The 20,623-nt window shown below is 45.5% G+C and overlaps 1 protein-coding gene across 1 annotated transcript in view; it reads left to right on the top strand.

The window, feature by feature from the left end:
• The first annotated feature begins 363 nt into the window (after window positions 1-363).
• Window positions 364-20,623, top strand: part of PRKCH (protein kinase C eta) — a 118,315-nt gene continuing 98,055 nt past the window's right edge. Inside the window, exon 1 of the mRNA XM_032691997.1 lies at window positions 364-723. Coding sequence (XP_032547888.1) covers window positions 364-723 — 360 coding nt within the window. The remainder of the gene's footprint in view (window positions 724-20,623) is intronic.

The raw sequence follows: 20,623 nt of genomic DNA, 5'->3' as shown, positions 1-20,623 counted from the left end.
CCCCGCCCGGCACCGCCCCACGCTCCGGTGTGCCCGAGCCGAGCACAGCCCAGCCGAGCTCAGCCCAACCCAGCCCAGCCTAACACAACACAACACAACCTAACCTAACCCAACCCAGCCCAACCCAACTGAGCCGCTCCCCCTGGGCAGGAGGAGGCCGGGCCGGGCGGCGGAGCGGCTGCGGGAGGCGGGCGGTGCGCGGCGGTTCCGCAGCTCCGGCATGGCCCGGGGGCGGGCGCGGTGTCGCCGCTCGGCCCCTTGAGGAGGTGCTGCGGGGCTGCTGCCGGCGCGGCAGGAGAGGCTGGGTGCGTGTCCCGGCGGGAGAGCGCTGTGGCTGTGCTCCGGGCTCCCGGCGGGGCGGGTATGTCCGGAGCCATGAAGTTCAACGGCGACCTGAAGGTGCGCATCGGGGAGGCGGTGGGGCTGCAGCCCACCCGCTGGTCCCTCCGGCACTCGCTCTTCCGCAAGGGCTACCAACTCCTGGATCCCTATGTCACCGTTAGCGTGGACCAGGTGCGCGTGGGGCAGACCAGCACCAAGCAGAAGACCAACAAACCCACCTACAACGAGGAGTTCTCGGCCACGGTCTCCGACGGCCATCAGATCGAGCTCTCCGTCTTCCACGACACCCCCATCGGCTACGACGACTTCGTGGCCAACTGCACCTTGCCCTTCCAGGACCTCCTGCGCTCCGCCGGCCCCAGCGACAGCTTCGAGGGCTGGGTGAGTGGCCGCTTTCGGTGGGGGAGAAGCTGAGCCGGACTCCTCTCGCAATGAATGGAGACGCCGGAAGGGGACTCGCAGAGCTGGGGCTTGTCCTCGCCTGCCTGTGCCGCAGCCGCGCGCTGTGTGTGTGTCTGCATGGACACAGGGCTGTTCCTTCCCGCATCTCTTTGTGCCCCTCTGCTTTAGGTTGCCTTAGGCTGCTTCTGCAGCTGATGCATTTGGGGACCCTAAGAGCAAAATGTCTCAGGTGTGGTAGCTGGAGGGTGCAGCCGCTGCAGCAGGGGCTGTGAAGTCTGTCCTCTTTGTAGGCTACCAGAAGACTTGGAATAGATAACTGAGAGGAAGGTGCCCATTCGTCCTCTTGCTTAGCACTGCACAGAGACGGTACGTGGAGACGTGGATAGCTGGGGTTGTACTTCTGCTCAGCTCTCCACATACTTGCACATGAGTTTGCTGTGTGCCTGCGAATTTCTGGGACTTCTTACCAGAATGTCAGGAGTAGCCTTGTGTCTGTTCTGTACAGTGTTGTTCTGGGTGAAGACAGTTTCACTTAGAGCTAGTTCTAGGTTATTTCCAAGTCATTGTCACTTGCATCCAGCCCAGAGAACCTCCTTTATGCCTTAGTCGTGATGTCAGAGAAATAGCACAGGCTCTAAAGTTGCACCTTTGCTTCCAGGACTGTAAAGGAGGAGCAAGTAATTGTGTTGATCCAGACAGTAGTTTGCTTATGAGAGTTAGGGGGAAAAGGCATTTCTTCGGAGTAGAGAAGGTGCAGAAGAGATGAGAATTTTTGAGGCTAAGCTAGATGTCAACATTTTGAGGCCAAGAAGCTCAACGTGTGCCATCAGGTAACCAGCAGAATAAATCAGATGGGGAGGAAGGAGAGCTGAGAGTATAGAGAACGGATTGACGTCTTGATCCTATCACAAGGAGATCAGTGGTGCTTTCTGCTCTCAGCCAGGGTCTGTGGCTGAGGTGTGCTGTTTCACCTTTGGGATGCTTAGAGTGATTGATGGATAGGTGTAGATTGGTGCTATTTTTGTTGTTTATTATGGAGTGCTCAGGTACCCTATGGATAGGCTTGAAGTTGATGTCCTGAAGGTGTTGTCTCTGAGACAGTCAGTGCTGTGACCGAGTGTGGGACAGAAGGGCCCCAGCCCAGCTGCAGTGGCTGAGCTGAGGTGTTGCCTGAGGCAGAGCAGAGTTGCTGGGGGTTTGCTGAGTGGGTTCGTGCCCAGCTTGCCAGGCTCCCTTTGGCACTGGAGAGAAGCTACTCCTGGGACTTGTGCTAAAGCAGTTTTACATATGGTCCAGAGCCCTACAGACAAGGCAAAGGAGTGAGCTCAGGAGAGTGAGCTGTGGTTTTGAGGGTTTTCTTCATGTTTGCTTTGCTGGGGGTGTTTCCTCTTTGCTGTTGAGTGAGGCCCTGTCCTCTTGGGAGGCTGGAATCGTGGTTGCGCTGGGGCTGGCTGCATGTGGGATTGAACTACTGTGCTGCAGAGGTGGTGGCCTTATTCCCATGACTAAAATACCTGTCATCATATTGCTCTAATATGGATGCATGCACGTTTCTTTCATTTCATGTGCTGTTTCTTTCATTTCATTCATCCTGCAGTGCTGATTTTTAGGGCTGATGCAGTCTGAAATAGTCATCTGGTCTTTGGTGAGGGAAAAGTTTCTAAGCCTTGCTGGATAGACATGTGTTTTATGAACTCCTGTACCTGTGAGCTGATGGGTGCAATGGGTTGAACAATCAGCAAGTTTTTTGAATGAGACTGATCTAAACTGATGTTATATCTCGGCACGTAGACAGAGGCTAAGAGCTGCTCTCCTTTCTAGTTAATGTCTGGAAATTACAGCTGATGTGGATTTACTGGGGAGTGAACAAGTGTTGTCTTCTGTTCCCTTTCTCCTCTCCTCTCCCTTGTGATTTGCTTTTTTAGCCTCTTGCATAGCGTGCAGCCAGGGTCACATGATGACAGGGAACAGCATCTTGCCCTGATAATTGAATATGCCTTGATAAATGCAGCAAGGCTGTCACGGGTGTTTGTGTATCAGAAGGATAGGAAATGCTGGTTTCTACTAACCCAGGGTCCACGAACTGCTGGCACAATACAAAATACCAGAAGGAACTGTAGATTATTTGCGACACCTATACTCCGAAGTCCTTCATTTCTGCCCTTTTCCATCCCCAAAACAAAAGCACAGATAGGCGAGGAATGAGTGAATAAAATGTAGGGAAAATTGATGAATCCCCAACATTTAACCTGGTTTATACTCCCTTGACTGTGCCCAATTTTTGATTTTGATTTGAAATAAAACTTTTATGTTTACTTTTCAGAGACAAAGATAACAGTATATTGGGAATTTCCAAATGATTGATAACAGCCAAACAGGGCAGGGCAGTTTGCTACCTCTGCTCCCTGAGCTCTTCTCCGCAGAGTGGAGCTGCCTGGGAATTACCTGTGCAGTCCCTCAGCTCACCTTCTGGCCTGAAAGTTTTGGCGAGAGTTCTCGGGCTCATGCTGCTCTGTTGATAAGCATGGGTTTTCTTCTGCTGAAAAAAAAGGAATGATTACTTGTAACTTGGTCACCACCTCTTGTGAGATCTGTAGGAAGTGTCAGCGAGAGGCAAGGAGGAGCAGTTGGTGTGTAAGCATTGGTACTTCCCAGATGACTTGCAGGTACCTCACTGCAATAATGGCCCTGAACACTTATGCAGATGAGTAAATGTATGGACATGAGCTGTCTCATCAGTAATGCTGATACACCTGAGTCATACCACTGGGTCAGGGACAGAGTTCTCTGTTCGTGATTTGCATTAAAATCCACGTTTCAGAGATTCTTCAAAAGTCACCCTTTTTCTCCCAACTATTTTAGTTGTTTTCTGAAGTCTTTCTAATAAACATATGAGCACAGTCTGGTATTTTCTAACTTGTATATTAATTGTTAAACACATTTGACTAAGTTTCCACTGATCAAACATCTAAGATCTTACTAACTTCAAGATCCTTCTCTCTTTCCCATTTCTTATATTTACTTGTCAAGTTGCGGCACCGTAGTTTTTATTAATATTGTCAAATAAATGCCATCTAGCCTTCAGCATACTTTAGTGTAGTCCAAACTGAGAGTGATCTCTCCAGTGCCATGTTCTCTCTGGGAGGCATTTGCCTGTGTGGGTGTGAAATTGTGCAAACCTGAATGGTAGCATTTCACACAGGTGCGCATGACCAGGTGCAGGGCAGGAGAGAACTGAGCTGGCTGCTATCCGAAAGCTCTTATGCTGTGATTTACATCAGGGTTGAAACTTGCCTTTTAAAGCATTTAGTTTTGCACTAGCATGTGCTAAGATCTTTTTACTCGGCAGGTAAATGCATCTTTAAAGTTATTATCTCCTCTTTAACTGCCTCTGAGTGCAGCGTAGGAAGATGTCGTAGGTCAGTGAAACAACATAAATAAGTTGGAGTACTGAGTGTAGCTGAAAGGGGGGATGTTTACAATACATAGGATTATTCCTATGAGTTTTATGTAGTAGCTAAAGTAATTTTTAACCTTGGGGAAACACTGTTTACAGGTACTGAATGGCATTGTTTACCAGGGAATTATTTAATCCTGATTGTAAAAATTGTTAGTCTCTGGGCAGAGATGTCATAATTTCTAGGACTTTAACAAGGAGTGTAAATTAAACCTTCATCTTGAAGTAGCACATCATCAGAGCACACTGAAGGAAATCACATAACAGATGGGCTATAAGATTAATGAGCCCGTCGCAACTTCCTGATGAGTTTGTTATGATTTGTTCATGTGTGCAGGAAGAGATTAAGACAAATAATTCTCGTGCATTCCTTCACTTGAGCTCTTTTGCTTGTACCCTTCCCTATGATTTTTTTTCTTTCTGAAGGCAAAAAAAAATTGTTCTTTACCCATGTTTATATACAATTGTATTTGCTGAACATTAAGTTGAGGCGTTAAAGGAAAAGGCAACTTCTCCAGAGCATCATGACTGTGGGAGAGAGCCAGGATGCTGCAGGTCAAATATGATATAGTTGCTGCTTGTTTTGACTCCTGCTTGGCTGCAGAGTGTTCTTCAGGTGAGCAAAACTTTCTTCAGGAGCCAAAATACTTTATAGCTCTTGACAGAGGATTTTGTGGTGCAGTATTTTGTGTCTGCATCAGTTGATGCCTACCTGTAGAGATGGACTGCAGCTTGTAGAGCTGGGAATAAACAGTGTCTCCTTCCAGAGGGCAGGAGGAGGCTGAGATAAAAAGCAGTGCTAATCTGTCCATATGATTTCTATTTCCATGAACACAATAACCATTTTTGTATGTAATACAGATCTCTGATTTGTGTGAAGGTCACACTGCACATTAATTGCAAACTAGGCTCCGGTAAAATAAGATCCTTCCCTATTCCTTGATAAGTTTTATGTTGTTTCTGTAATTATTATTACTGAAATGCAGTTATTATGTTTAGTAGGACTAGTGGAGAGAAAGACTCACTGCAGAATGTAAGATGGGTTTTAAAACTACTGTAATTTCAGCTTTTCTTTCTTTTCTTTAGCATACACTTGTCCTTTGGCCCTGTGAACAGATTCTTCAGAATGCCAGCAGAGTCCCCTGCACCACGGCTACCTGAGAGTGCCCTGCAGCCTAAAAGAAAGGCTGTAATAACTAAAAGAAAGGTTGTTGCTATTTGTCAGGTGTTAAATAATCCATGTGTGTGTGATGCTGATAACAGTTGTACTGATCAGAGCGGATGAGAACATCTAGAGCTGACTGTCGTGAAGGGCTGCACACTTTCTGCCCTGTTTCAGCATCAGAAGTTGAGCTATTTGGAGTCCTGTTTCCTGCTCCTCCCCAATAAATGGCCCGTCTGGCAACTGTGAGCATCCTTGGAGAACACAGGCATTTTGCTTGAGATTGTGTTTGCCTGGAAAGATTTGGTCAAAGCATGAGAAAAAACAGTTTCCAGTGATTGGAACCAGTAGGGGTCTGTAGAATTGAAGTCCCTGTCTTGCCTTTGAAGTGGGTACAGCAAGATGTGGGTTTGTCTGTCCTTCATGTACCTGGGTGCCTGGTCCTGCTGCAGTAATGGCTCTCTAGAGAGTTCCTTAGTCTGTTTTTCCACAGCTGTGTCTTGAGAGCTGTTGCTTTGATGTTCTTGGAGTTGGGAAGGGCTGTGGGAATGCTGGAGAGGTGTGTGTGAGAGAAGCACACTTCACTCAGAGCAGTTTGGGTGGGATAGGCTGTGCAAGGATCACCACCTCACTTTCCCCACCTGTGAGCATCCACTGAGCCAAAAGCTGAACCCAACCCCTCTGCAGGGTACCCAGGCCCTTTGGCTTTGCAGCTTGGTGGGCCCATAGGTTTGGGGAATATGGGCAGTTAGGTGTTTCTATCCCCTTCAGAGATGTTGGCAGTCACTGCATTCACCTGGGACTGTGGCTGAAGGGGGGGAGAATTCTTTGCCTGGGGAAGAGCAGGAGTCCTGAGAGTGAAGGATAGGGCAGGCCAGAGTCCAGGCAATCAGGTGCTTCAGTGACCCAGAGAGAAATGGTCTTATGGGGACTGCAGTGGCAGTCACTTCAAGGTGAATCTGCATGAGGGATGATATACAGGAGTACTGCATCCATCTCTGGGGCTCTCAATAAAAGGTGGTCATGGACCTGTTGGAGCAAGTCCAGAGGAGGCCACAAAGGTGCTCAAAGGGCTGGAGCACCTCTGCTATGAGGACAGGCTGAGAGAGTTGGGGTTTTTCAGCTTGGAGAAGAGAAGGCTCCAGGAAAACATTATAGCACCTTCTAGTACCTAGAGGGGCTGCAAGAGACCTGGAGAGGGACTTTGGACAAGGGCATGGAGTAACAGGACAAACGGTAATGGCTTTAAACTGAAAGGGGAGAGATTTAGATTGGATATAAGGAAGAAGTTTTTTACAATGAGGGTGGTAAAACATTGGCACAGGTGGTTCAAAGAAGTTATGGATGCCCCATCCCTGAAAGTGTTCAAGGCCAGGCTGGTTGGGGCTTGGAGCAGCTAGTCTAGTGGAAGGTGTCCCTGACCATGGTGTTGGGGGATGGAAGGAGGTGATCTTTAAAGTCCATTTCAACCCAAACCATTCTGTGAAGCCCTTGTTGATGTGATTTGTTGGAGTGGGGGCATTGACTTTAATGCCAGGGATATCTTTATATTCCTGCTGCTGGTGTTGCCACTGAATTACCTGCAAGCCCCAGTTAGAGGGAGAAGAGGCAGCCAAGGGCTGATGCCCACATTGCCTTCAACAGTGTTGATCATGGTAGAAGCTCATGAGAGGGTGTTTGCAGACCTACACCCCCAGCCCTGGGATTGCTCTTTTCAGAGAGACTGTGTGTGGAGGAGGAGGAGGGGGCAATGGGGTGACCACAGCACAAGTGAGCCCAGCACCCCAGGAAGCTCTGTCCTCAGCCCTGGGCCCCACAGCCTTGCCTCACTCAGTTCATGGTTTATATTTAGCTTTTGCCACAGGTCTTTCAGTAAAGCACATTTCACCCAGGCTGTCAGAGGCTTTCTGTTTGGAGTATTTTCTGAGTAATGATTTGGTTTCTGGCCATTTTGAGCTTATTGGCAATAAACCCTGCAGAACGGATTGTCAAGGGGGCCATTTAAGCTATTGAAATGCCATTAGAAAGTCTACTGATTTGCAGGGTAATTCAATATGAAAAACATATCCCTTAGTGAAGTGAATAAGACTCCCACCCTTTCTTCACAAACTATCAAAGCTCCTTTGATGTTTTAGGCTGGATTGTAGCTATTGTGCTTTGCTAATACAATCGGGAAATCGGGGACCTTTTGTGTAACCATGGAGAAAAAGATGAACAGAAGAATTTCCACGTGAAATGAGTTACTGGAAGCTTTTCTAAAGGATTCTGGATCAGCCATCGCACCTTTTTGCCTCCCAGATCTCATCCTATTTAGGCATGCAGTTAATATATGTCATACCATGCTGCAAACTTAATTTCTTCTCGAAACAGTGAGCAATCTTTGCTCTGACTGCTTGTTCCACCCCTGCATTATTTGTGGGGTGACCCAGGCTGGAGTCCTGGATAACGAACCTGGTGCCGTGTCCTGGTGGAGCTCACCAGGTGGTTGCTCCTCTCCCAAGCCATGCCCTTGTGCTGGTACAAGATCCCTGGATTGCTGTGAGAGAAAGACTTGCTTTGTAATAATTATATCAAAGATAACTAATATATATCTAGAACAAAGTGCATCTTGAAACGTCCAATTAACGTTGCTAAGCCACTTAGGGTAAGCCAGACAAACTGCTTAAATTTCTGCAATGCCAATGATGCTTTTTTATGCTCTGATATCGTGAGTTGTTCTCATCACTTACGGAGGTCAATTGCTGAGGAAACCATCCTGCTTTATTTTGGGAGCCAGCACCATGAACAGATGTAAACCAGGTCTTGTTGTGTTAGAACAATGCCGTGCAGGAGCAAGCATTTCTCAGCAGTTCTGGTGTTCCAGATATTCAGCGTCTGTCCTGGGCCCAAGGTGATGGAAAAAACTGCTTTTTCACTACCCCGACCTTGTGATCTCTTGTGCCCTTGTTGTGCTAGACCAGAGGCATCTAATCGATGGCCAGATCTATCCCACAGCTGCCAGAGCAGTCTGACCGGCTGATGGCCCCGCTCCCTGCTCTGCTCTTTCCTGGGGCTCCTCCAATGTGGGGCAGGGGGCAGGTTGCAAGCAGAAGAGTTGCTCTGACAACTGCCAGTTTTGGGCTACTGCCTTTCTTTGTGGGACCCACTGCATCTCCAGAAAGCCTCATGCTCTCTAGCCCAGCAATGATCTGTGTCCTGATGAAGGGATGCAGTCCTCAACACGAACAGAGAGAGACAGGGGATGCCTGTGTCTTGTCTGACAGGTAGATGTCACACCCAGGGTTGTCTCCTCTGAGTGCCACCTTGCAAAGCAGTGAAGCCCAGCCTGGGGAGGATGGCAATCCTGGGCTACACAGCCTCAGGGCATTTGGGATGTCAGGTCTGGGATAAGATTTCTGCTTGTCTGCTGGCCCTCCGTGTCACTGGATGGGAATTTCTGTGCTCCATCATATGGTGTGGTCCTGCCCTTTGGGCCAGCACAGCTCGCACTGCAGGAAGAGCCAGCTGCTGTGACTGTGCTTACCCAGGAGCTTTGCCAATACAAAAAAATGTTGGCAGGGGAGGAGGGAGGGAGTGGAGTGTGAATCTGTAGATGACATTACATAAGGACTTCTTCTTGGTGTTCACCTGCCCAGTTTTGTAAGTATTGAGTTTCATGAGTGAATTGATTGTATTTGCTTCAGTCGTATGGTGGCAGCTCTCCAGACTCCTTCTAGGAGAGTTCTCCTGACTGTGGAACAGGCAGGAGATGAAATACTGGTGAAGAAAAACAAGTTGGGCAGCTTGGGTAGCTGACTTGAGTTTGTGAGGTGGGAGACAGATTATTTATTCTGTTTTTTAAACCAACATGAGAACGCTGTTTAGGCATAAGTGGAATTTCTTTTTTTATTTTTTTATTTTTTTATTTTTTTTTACTTTATATTGTAATACAGATATTTTTGTCAAAAGGAGAAGAGGAGGAAAATACATCCATGCAAGTCACATTTCTAAACATGATTTGCTGTATGAGTATCGTGTGTCTGCTGTATGTTTAAAAAAAAAATCGTAAAACCATTTGCAGTGTGAAATCATTTGACAGATCAGTAGAGCCCTGTAATCTCTCAAATGGAGGCAAGTGAGGAAGAGGATGTGAGAAACAGGCTATGTGGCTATGCTGTCCCAGGACATTACACCTAATAGCAAGAATTACAGTGACAGACTGTCTGACAATGTGAATCTAGAGGCTGAGGAGAGGTTTGAGATAGTAGTTCCATATCTAACAGTGAGGTGTTTTTCCTGCCTTTGTCTTGTATATTCTATGCCAGCCATCCTCAGACAGGATTTTGACTTACCAGCTGGTCTCATTTAGTCTGAAAAAGCAGCTCATACCTGCCTGCAGCACCTCTGGTTTCTAGCCCTCTCTCTCTCTGGCCTACTCTGTGGTTTCTGTTTTGCCTTTGCTTGTTTCTTATTTTTTTCTTAGTTCCTTGTCATTAGTCTACATTTTAGCATAACACTGTCTTTTGTATTTTTTCTCTTGAGTAAATTTAATTTTACTCTGTCATGTAAGCAAGATGTCACTTGTAAATTTAAGTCTTCATATAAATCTCCACCTGCTTCAGTGTCTTAAACCACCTGTGATAGCAATGGGGTCTTAGTTTGGGAATCTTTTTATTGTTTTTTGGATAGAAAATATTTGCCATCATTCACAGTTTTATAGATACTGTAGTAGGTTCAACCAGGGACCAGCTGTAACTATGCCGAGTGCTGTGGGTGTGAGTCAGAGAGAGACGTGCACTGTCAGGAAGATCATTTAGGGTTGTGTCAGTCTGCTGGAGCTGGCTCCATGGCTGGGATAGGAAGGAGGGTGACAATTTTACTATGACAGTAAAAATCAGCCCACAGCATGGGATGTCTGTGCTCCAAAGTGCTTTTATCTGACAACATAGTTGCAAATCAATGCTGTCTCTGATAGCACTGGAGCTGGATTGGCAGCATGTGAGTTAGTTCCTAGAGGGATTCTCTCCACCTAGTCTGGTCAGTGTGCTCATCCCTTGCTAAATGTATTCAGTTCTGGGCTTTGTTCCTTCAGAATAATGAAGGTTGTCTAAATCAAGAATGGCTAATGAAAGACTAGCTTATCCTGTTTGAATTCCTACTTTGTCCTGCATTTATTTTCCTTGGTAAACAAGGCCTTATAGCTTGTTGGCCTTTTCCCCAGGATTGAAGAGCACAGGAAAAATGTAGTCCTAAGTAATGAAATTTGGGAATTGATTTACAGCGTGTTTCCTTCTATCTCATATCCTTTAATTCTTTTAAATTTTAAGTGCTTTAAATCTTATCCTTTCCTCATATGTAAACTGATACACACATGGTGTTTTCTATACCTCACTTTTTTCTGGCATCAATTTTTAATAACATCAATGTGAAAGTTATATTCTTCCTTTCTTACTTTTCATAAAAATTGTTTGCCTGTGTCTTCAGTGCGATTTCAGCAGAACAGGAGCCTGGTGCTTGCTTCTGGTGTTGCTTGCAAGATTTCCATCAGGGGATTTCCAGTGGCATCAATGGAGTTAATGCTGCCAGCTTTGCACTGGCTAATTGGGAGAAGAACTGGACATGTTTCTTTCCCCCTTCTTGCATGTAACAAGAGTTTATAATGATGGCTGGGTTGTACATTATTTATTGGGCACAGTGAGTGCCTATGGAGCTCTGAGGAAGAAGAGGGAACTGGCTTCCGTGCAATGAGTTCATTATCTAGGTCATTCACAGACTTAGGCATCTAACATTAATATGTTCAATTAAAATTTATTCTGTAAGGCAGTTTGCTCCTGGGCAAGGAAAAAAAATATAACCATGTGAGGAAAATGTTACTGTGCGGTCCCAATCCATGGTGGGATTTTTCTCAAAGCTACTCAGTTGGAAAACAGTGTTAGTACAAAAGCTCTGTTGGTGTTGAGTGTGCGAGCCTCCATCTCCTAATAGGTCTTGGTGGGAGTATTGCTGTTGATAATCAGTTTTCAAGTTGGAGCCCCACACCTATCACTTCATAATCTCTTTCCTCAGTAACAGTAAAAAGCACAGCTTTGGGTACTCCCCAAGAATTGCTCACATGACTGGTGTGTGAGGGAGGGCAAGGTACTGGAGATTGCTGGAAATGACTCTGCAATCAGTTTCCTTTCTTAGAAGTTTCTGTCCCTTGTTTCTGCAGGGGGCTCGTGATGTGGCAGCTCACAGACCTATGCTAAGGAAAAATACTGGCTTGTTGCATCTTCCTTAACGTAATGGGATGTAACTGTGGTCATTTAGTAGCTACTATATAAGCAACTAAGCTGTTCTCAGTTTTGAGTGGAGCAGAACTGGGTAGAAACCCAGCTGTGCTAGATCAAGCCATCTTCCTCTCGAAAATTACCCCCTGTTGTAATAACCCCATCAGTACTTCATGGTAGCAACTAATTTTGACCACATTTTCAAATAATTAGCTCAAGTAACATTTTTGCCAATCAAGATGATATTTCTCCCTGTTTTCTTGATTCTAGAAAGGGACACATTTGACTTTCTGTTGCAAAACCTTGCTGAATGATTTTTTGATGTGAACGTAGATCATCAAATTCATGGTGCTCATGTCCAAGAAAGGAGCGAGTTCAAGAGATCTGCTAGTGAGCCCAGATAGTAGGGTTTTCTTCTTTCCCTTTGAGGGACAAAAGGGGTATGATGAAGCAAAAGAAATGGGCAAAAGTGATACAGAAGCAGATGTCGTTTCTTTGTCACGTTCTGATCTCCAGCTCTACCTAAAGGACAGTGGAACCCCCATGTTTACTGTTAAAATGTAGTCTCTGTAGGCCAAAACTCACTGTATCCACATCCTTAGGGCTTGTCATCCTCTTGGAGTGACAGTGCTGAAATGAAGAACAAACTTCTGGATTCTGGAGTGTCTGGAAGGCTCAGGAATAAAGCATCAAAAATTCAGGCATCCTCATAGAATGTTTTTCAGCCCCTTGTAGGCAAAATACGTTCACGTGCTAGTATGGATGAAACCCTTTTCATTTGGGTTAATGCTTACAAAGTCATTCAGACTAGGAATGAGTTTTGTGTTCAAACATGATGGAGCACTTTTTCAGCAGGCTTGTGACTTGTGAGCTCTGGCAGTTTGTACAGGGCAGATCTGGGAGGGCACCCAGCAGGTTTTTGTCCTCCTCTGCCTCATGGGCAGTTGCTGTGAAGCAGGAAAGGCAGAGAGCTTCCTGCTTGTGCCTCTGCTTCTCACCTACCCTATTTCACAGCTGAGCTTGCTAAAAAACCCATCAGTCAAATGCTGAATGAGTTAATGTGGTGGGCTGTTAGCTGTGGTTTTGGAGTCGTGCAAAAGCAACCGTCCATTCTGCTGCCTTTGCAGAGGAGTGGTGATGACTGGAAGAAAAGGGGAGGGGGGGGAATTTTGGGGGGGCTAGGGCCAGTAATCTGCTTTTGATCAAAGCTTGATACCAAGATGGATTTTCCCCTAATTTTGTATCTACCAAAGAACTTGGTTAATGATGTATCAGTTTGTAGAATCACAGAATGGTTTGGGTTGGAAGGGACCTTAAAGATCATCTCGTTCCAGCCCCCCAGCCATGGGCAGGGACACCTTCCACTAGACCAGATTGCTCAGAGCCCCTTCCAACCTGGCCTTGAACACTTCCAGGGATGGGGCAGCCACAGCTTCTCTGGGCAACCTGTGCCAGTTGCCTCACCACCCTTACAGTAAAGAATTTCTTCCTAATATCTAATATAAATCTTCCCTCCTTAAACCATAGTCAACCCTGTGCTCTTCCCAGAAGCTGCCGATGTTGGACATGTACAAAACCCCACTCTGAGGTTACCTGAGCTCTGCCAAAGGGGTGTTGGGAGCTGTGTCTGGGGTGAGGAGTTGCTGTGTGTGGCTGCACCTCTGCAGGAGCACAGGATGTCACTGCTCGTGGTGTAGAGTTGCCGGTGAACGTGTGCGTGTCGTGGGACAGAACAGGACACAACACAAACTCATTTCGGTTCTTGCTCAGCACTGCCTGTAGCAAGGAGAAACCCCTTTGACTGCTTATGTTCTCTCTAGTTACCACTTCCTTGGGTAAAAGTCTTAGAATTAAAAACTTTAGCGCTCCAGAATTTGAGAAGAACCTTGGAATGGAGAATTCAAGCTATCGCCAAATCACCGACTGGTTCCTTTTAGAATTGCACAATTCTGATCTTGTCAAGAATAAAATTTTAGGGTTGAGGTGGATTTCTTCAAAGAAGAGCAAAGATCAGTCAAGTTGTCACATGTTTTGGCTTATGTGGATGCCATCTTAGAAGGCTTCTAGTATGTCCTTGCAAGTTTGTCATTTCCCTTTGTCATAGGGAAAGGAGTATTTGTGATTAATACGAGGTCACTGGTGTTATTTCTATATATAAAAAAGCTTACTGCAAAGAGACTTGCCTCAGCAATGCATATGCAGTACTCATTGTTTTTAAGCAATGCACTTCTTATTTTAGTAACATTTTTTGAAGCGCCTGTTCCTGTTTTGAACATGAGCATTAGGTGAGAAAAGAGCAACTGAGCTTGTTGGTTTTAAACAGCCCTCGGTGCCCGTATGCTTGGCTCCTGAAAGACTGTTCTGAAAACATCTTCCTGACCTCAGAAAAGCTCATCAACATTTTCTCAGTATAAGTCTTGTGGTTCATTTCTAGGTTGACTAAACTGTCTCTTTATGTTAATAGTCCTGGGCATAAGAAATTTTATTTGCAGAGAAATTTGCAGATTCCCCCATCCCTGGAAGTGCTCAAGGCCGGTTTGGATGCGACTTGGAGCAACCTGATCTAGTGGAAGGAGTCCCTGCCCATGGCAGGGCATAGGAACTGGGTGGTCTTTAAAGTCTCTTCCAACCCAAACCATTCTGTGATTCTATGAAATATGGGTTTGTTGGGGTTTATTTTAATTACTTCAACTGCATAAAAATACACTTTATCTGTGCCCAATAATGCTTTTCACTGTCAACAGTAAGAACAGGACGTGTTTTTTTCTTTTAAATATATACATATTTTAGCCAGTAAAAGGGTAGTTGCAAAATTCTTCACACCTATAGCATTTATTCTTACTCCATCTCTGACAATATTAAGCAACTGTTTCCACAGGAACAGTGCTCTTTACAATAGACAGTGTTGTGGTTTGCTTCAAAGCCACAACCAGAACATGTAGGTGTTTGAAGAGTACCAGATCTTTCCATCACTCACTGTGAATTTTCCAGTAGGTCATTACATGTTCAGACTTTCAGTATCTGAAACCACCCCACTGCTTCGTGTTACCGTCTGTGGTAATGTCCCAGAAGCTTTTCAAATGCTGCTGGGCTGCAGGAGGAACCTTTTAGAATCATAAAAAGCTGAAATTCATCGTGTAGCCGTGGTAGGGATCTAGTCAGCAGCTCCAGTTTAGGATCAGCTGTTCAAGGACAGGATGGACAGGGCTTGATTTAACCTGTGGAAGGTGTCCCTCCCTGTGGCAGTGGGATGGGAACTAGGTGATCTTTAAGGTCCCTTCTAACGCAAAGTATTTATTCTATGATTCCATCTAACTCTTCACTTCTATAATCTTACCTTGAGCTCTTCCTATATCATGTATATTAGGAGTTGAACAGCATTATGTGTTTTATTATCCTTTTTAAGGGACTATGTTTGTAATCATTCCCTTCACTGAATGTGTATCGGTTATTAGAGGGACCGTATCTCTTTCATTTATTTCCCCTCAAGGTGGTTGCTGAGAGTCCTGCTCGTACAGAACACAGGAATTGTTTGACTGGCTTCTCAGCTTTATATTACAAGGCTTGGTAAATCTTAAAGAAGGCAAGTGATTCAATTTTATTTTGAAAGAAAAGAAATTCTGTCCAAGGGATTTCTGTCCTCGGCAGATGAAGGCTCTCTGGTTGAGGTTATAAGACTAAAATTGATGTGACTTTTCCTGGAGTAAATAAAATTTTGCTTGGGAATTAAGGGAATGTGTCCCCCCTCACCAGGGCTATTTCTCAGTGGGAAGAGGAGCATAAGGTCCACATTAGCAGTGCCACCCACGTGCTTTTCTCCAGGAGGGTATTTATACTTTTGGTAGTGTGCTGGAGTTAAAAGCATGTGTGTTTGTATAGAAAGCATATGCAACACTGTGGCACAGATAAAATGCCAGGCCTCCCATTTACAAGGAAACTAAACATCTATCAAGGAGGGAACATGGCAACAGTTGTCCTAAATATGATGGCTTTGTAAGGGAGCCTGCCCTCTTGGCTTACCTGAGATTGCCTGGGACTTTTGGCAATCCTCAGCCGAAGCTTTGTTTGAAGAGAAGAACATTTACCTGCAGCTTCGTGGGTGATGTTGAGTTGCGGATGGGAAATGTGGCCAGCACCAGATTATGTTCTCAACTGACGTGAGAGCAAAACCACTCCAACCATACTCTGACCTTTTCCTCCACATACCAGTTCTGGGTGTCCTCCACCTCTGTTTTTTAGTCCAAGGTAAATCTCGGTCACATTGGTTGAGAAGTGCTTCCTCATCGTGAAACCACGCTTTGGAATGGGAAAAAGAAGCATTAAAAAGAGGAAATATGCGTGCTGCTGGTAGATGCCAGCAAGCTGCCTGTCAGCTTGCAGTTGCACACAAACCCCAAAAGAGCCTCCTCTCCTTCAGATGGAGGCAGATGGCTGGGTCAGCTGAACAGCACATCCCAGTGACACGGCACCTCGTCACCCATCCGGTGGCTTGGGAAGGCTGGAGGCCTGTTCAGCTCCTTCTGGTCTCAGCCTAATTGCTGGAGTCACAGCTGTGACTTAATGGTCACAAGTGGGTAGTGAGATCATCTTTCTCATGAGGTAGCTGAGGAAAACTGTAATCACAGACTTGATGGGACTAAAAATTGCTTGTCTTGGACAGTCTGTCTCTTATTGCAGTGCAGTGCTTGGCCTCAGGATTTCAGAACTTTTTTTTTTCCTAATCCTTTCTGTACAAATGAACAACCCAGGTCCTTCCCTATGAAGAACCTCATCTATACACCCTTTTTTCTAACTGCTGTTTTACAGAAATATTTTTATTGAACTCTTCCCTCTCACCCACCAAAAATACCCCAAACCCCAAACAGAAAAACAAACCCATAGACAAAACCCACTATAGACATAGGATATGATCTAACTTGGCAAAGCAGATGTTGGCAATGGTGTGTCCCTTCTGGGTGTTGACAGCTGCAACCTACATTCTTTTTGCTGCGTGAAGACTTGACTGTGGCTCCCAGCACTGACCTCGTGGGATTAGAGCAGAGTCATGAGCGGTAACATCTGGACACCAGGAGCAAACATCATACCTTCAGGAATGCTGGGGGAGTGCATGCCTTGGCACTCCTCTTTTTTTGTACCTTTGGAAACATCTAATTGGCTATGCAGCCAGAAACTGCTACTGCTTTTACATGATGTTCTGGGATGTGTGTACCAGGGATATTGAACAATCTCATAAATGGTTGGCAGAGAGTGGAAGAGGGAGTATGTGGGATAAAGTGCTTTTAACCTTTCTCTACATCTTTCCCTGTGTCCCAGGCAGGTTCTCTCCTGTGAGATGCCACTCATATTTGATATTTTGCTTTTCATCCTTCTGTCTCAAATCATTTGGCAGAACATGGAGTGTAAGAGGGGATGTGGTGGATTAATACTGGCTGGCTATAAATGATAGTCCTTAATAGTTTCAGTGTTAAGAAACTGCCAGGTGAGGAAGTGGGAGGAGGAAGAAGGAAGTCACTGTGATTATTCCAGATCTGGAAAGAATTATCAGAACATAGGTGCTTAGGCTTTCCCATGGTGTTACAGCCCATGCCAGCATCAAAAGTTGCTTGAATTAATCTCTCCTTTTTGTATCCTCACTATGGATGAGTAATACAGTTAAGACTTTAAATGGGAATATCCATGATGGGAGCTGTACTTCTAAAGACTGGCATGCCCCTGGGACATGTCTTTGAAGTCTAAGGTTTTGCCAGAAATATTGCTGATAACTTGATCTTGTACATCAGTTAATGCACTGTGATGCTGACAGGAGTGGTGGTGGTGTTTGCCCCCCAGTGCACTTAGAGCAAGGCTTTAAAGTCACTGAAAAGACTGATGGGTTCTGGTGCTGTGGAGCAATTGACTCTTCTTGACCTCTGGATTGCTGTGTTTGACCGCTGCACTTGTTGCTTTCATGGGTTCTGTGGAGTCTTCCTTGCACTTTTCCGAGGTGTTTTGCAGTGGGCTAGGCCAGGCTTTTGAAGACCCCAAGCCCTGTTTCTAGCTCTGCCTGTGCCATCCCCATGCACTGCTTTCCTTGTTGGCAGTCTAAGGTTTCCTTGGCACCCTGAGGGGCTTTGCTGTCTTTGGTTGGAAAGGTGGAGATGTGCATGATCTTGTCTGGAGCTCCTTTCATCCATCACATTGCCTTTAGGAGTGATACAGCAACACTGCTTTAGGATTTGGAATACGAGGATGGCAGCCTACCTGGGAAGCTTCCCTGGGTAAAAGCAAGTGCTGTGGGCCTCCCTGGCATTTCTACCCTAAAGTAGTGCTCTAGCAGCTCTGGAAGTCAGGCTGAGAAAGGTGAGTGATGATCAGGGCACATTCCTCTTGGACCCTCATACAGCACACAAACTACTTGCCAACTGAGCAAATTGGGTATTGCAAGGCCCTTGACTCAGAAGAGATCTTTTCAGCACTTAGTGTTGAGGGGAAGAAGAAGGAAGGTGCCTGTAAATCAAGCCCTCTGTTGGTTTGTGTCTGTACCTCTGTGTTGTGGAACCCCATCTTCCTGCTGTCAAGCTGCTGGCATTGAGATGTCGATCACGTCTCACTCCAGAATCCTTCTTTTTTTTTAATTTTACTGTGCTCATTAGTGGTCATTAAGCACCATAAATAACTGAAGTTTTCCAGCAGATTGCTTTTTGCTATACCACCAGGGTTTGACTTTTTAACTCTTGTTAAAAACACGGGATTTGGCTCTTTTCAAAAGTGAGCATCTGACAGAAATGGTTGGAGTCGCAGAAAGTTGTGACCTTTCCCCTTGCTACCTGAGGTGTTGAGAAATTTGATGGATTGTATCTGGGGGACTAATGGATTTTAATGGTTCGTGATCTCATCAGCTGTGGCCTGTTTTAGAAAGAAGAAAGGGCTACTGGACAAAAATGGAAAAGCAGCAGTACACCAAATGAATTATATGTAGCAGGAAGATATTTTAAAAATAGTGACACACCTAATGGAGGCTTGAATGAGAATAATTTCTCAGAAACTTAATATTAGGCAATAAAAACCTGTGAATAACAAGAAAATATTTCCCAGCACTGAAAATTAGAGAACAACATAAGTATGTAAATGAGCAAGGTACTGAGGAGACAACTGCAGAGGGGTTCTTTGCAGAGTATTGCAGCTGGTTTAGGGACCCACAATTCCCTGTGTTGGATCCATAAACAGGGTGTTGAGGACTGAAACTGTACAAGCCAGTGGATTTCCCTTAAGTTACACAGTGCTTTCCTGCTGTAGCTGTGTGGTGATGATTCTTGGGCAGCCAGCAAGAGTTCCTTGGACACAGAACCTCAGAACACGTGCAGACTTTGCTGCTATATGTAAAGTCCTGAATGATTTATAAGTCTGCCTAGATTTGTTAATAATATTAATTAAAACTGCAGGTGAATGCTGTGCCATGGTAGACTTCTCAAGGCTGAGAGAATCATTATTGCTTCTCTACCCAGTCTTTGTGTTTCTCCTTCTATATTTCTGCCTGTTGCGCCTGTTCTGTTCCTCTGTGGGCCAAACCCAGATCTTTGGTGTGCTCTGGCTGGTGTATGGGCTACCTGGGCTCACTGCCTTGTTATCACTCACCAGCCCTTTCCTTCTTGGGGAACCTTGCATCAGTGCTAAGCTCAGCTATGTCAGAGGAAGCTCTGCTCACCATCTCATGGCTGTGGCCCTTGGACCGTTTCCAAATGGGAAGTGCCACCAACTTGCCTACTTGGCACCAGTCAGTGACATATTTCTTTATTCCTGTAAACAGCAAAAGTGGCAGAGCTTCCTGGGTTTTCTGCCAAGTAGTGTCCAGTTAATGTAGAAGACTGAAGATATGCTTGTTGATAAACTACAGAACTTGGAGATAGAAAAGGGCATTCCCTGCATTGTGTACTCAGTGACAGACTTTCAGCCTCTTTTGCCTGCAGTTGCACACACACATGTTTGCAGGCAGATTTCCATATATTGCATATGCAGAACTGATAGCCTGATACCAGCTACTGAATGTGATCACGGGTGTATTTGCTGTAATCAAGTGTTCAGACAGCTGAAAATGAAGTCCTGCATTTGCCATCCTTTAATTTAGTGGTCCTGCAATTGATGTCAGTATTTGCCTTTGGGAAATTAAAGTAATCTGTGATTTTCCTCCCCACCCCTTAAAAAATAAAATAGCTGTGGGAGGAAGGCAAGTGGAGTTGAAAGGAAAATCCAGTGATGGACTGGCCATGGTGGTATTTGGCATGGTGTTACAAAGATTTATGTTTAATAATTAGTGTCTAATTGTGCTCAGCAGAGCTAAAGCTCTGCTTGTGAGTTCATGTCGTGGGGAAGGCAGCATCTGTCCTGCCCACATGGTTCTGGTTTCACATGGACCATGGTCGTACAGGCTGTGGGAGGGAGCTGGGGAGGCAGGTGTGGTGTCCTGCCCCTTCTTCTCTGCAGCCAGCTGGGCTGCAGGGGCTGCTCAGGGAGGCTCAGAGCAGCCTTTTCTCTCTACCTGGCATCTCCCCTGGCTGCCACATACCATTCCTGGGGCAGTTTCTGCACCTGCTTTGCTGTTCTTGGGCAGTTTGCAGAGTCATCCCGTGCTTGGCACATTCTCTGCCCTCGCTGGTAGGGTCTGGTCATCCTTCATGCTTTCTTCTCAGCCCATTTACCAATCTGGTCCCTTCTAGCCCCACACTTGTCTTGAAGTTGTGGATGAAATCCCTCCTCTGTTGCAGATTCCAGTTGTGTGCACGGGACTCTGAGACTCTCCCACGTTACCCCATTTTATTTTGAGTTTCACTTAAATTTCTGAAGGAACAGGTTCTTGTCCAGTGGTGGTACTGTTGGGGTCAATACTTCTTTTTCTTCAGGAAACTTCAGTACTGTGGGACTTATAAACAGGCAATTGGATTCCCTCCCCCTGCCACGTAACTCGGGAAAAGAAGTAAAAAATTCCTCTGGAGAGTTGCTGCTGCTTTTCTTTAAAAATATAAGGAGAACAAAAAC

The sequence above is a fragment of the Chiroxiphia lanceolata genome, chromosome 6 (genome assembly GCF_009829145.1).
Source record: "Chiroxiphia lanceolata isolate bChiLan1 chromosome 6, bChiLan1.pri, whole genome shotgun sequence".
NCBI lineage: Eukaryota > Metazoa > Chordata > Aves > Passeriformes > Pipridae > Chiroxiphia > Chiroxiphia lanceolata.
Note: the sequence above shows the minus strand (reverse complement) of the source record. Positions and strands in the feature narration are given on the sequence as shown.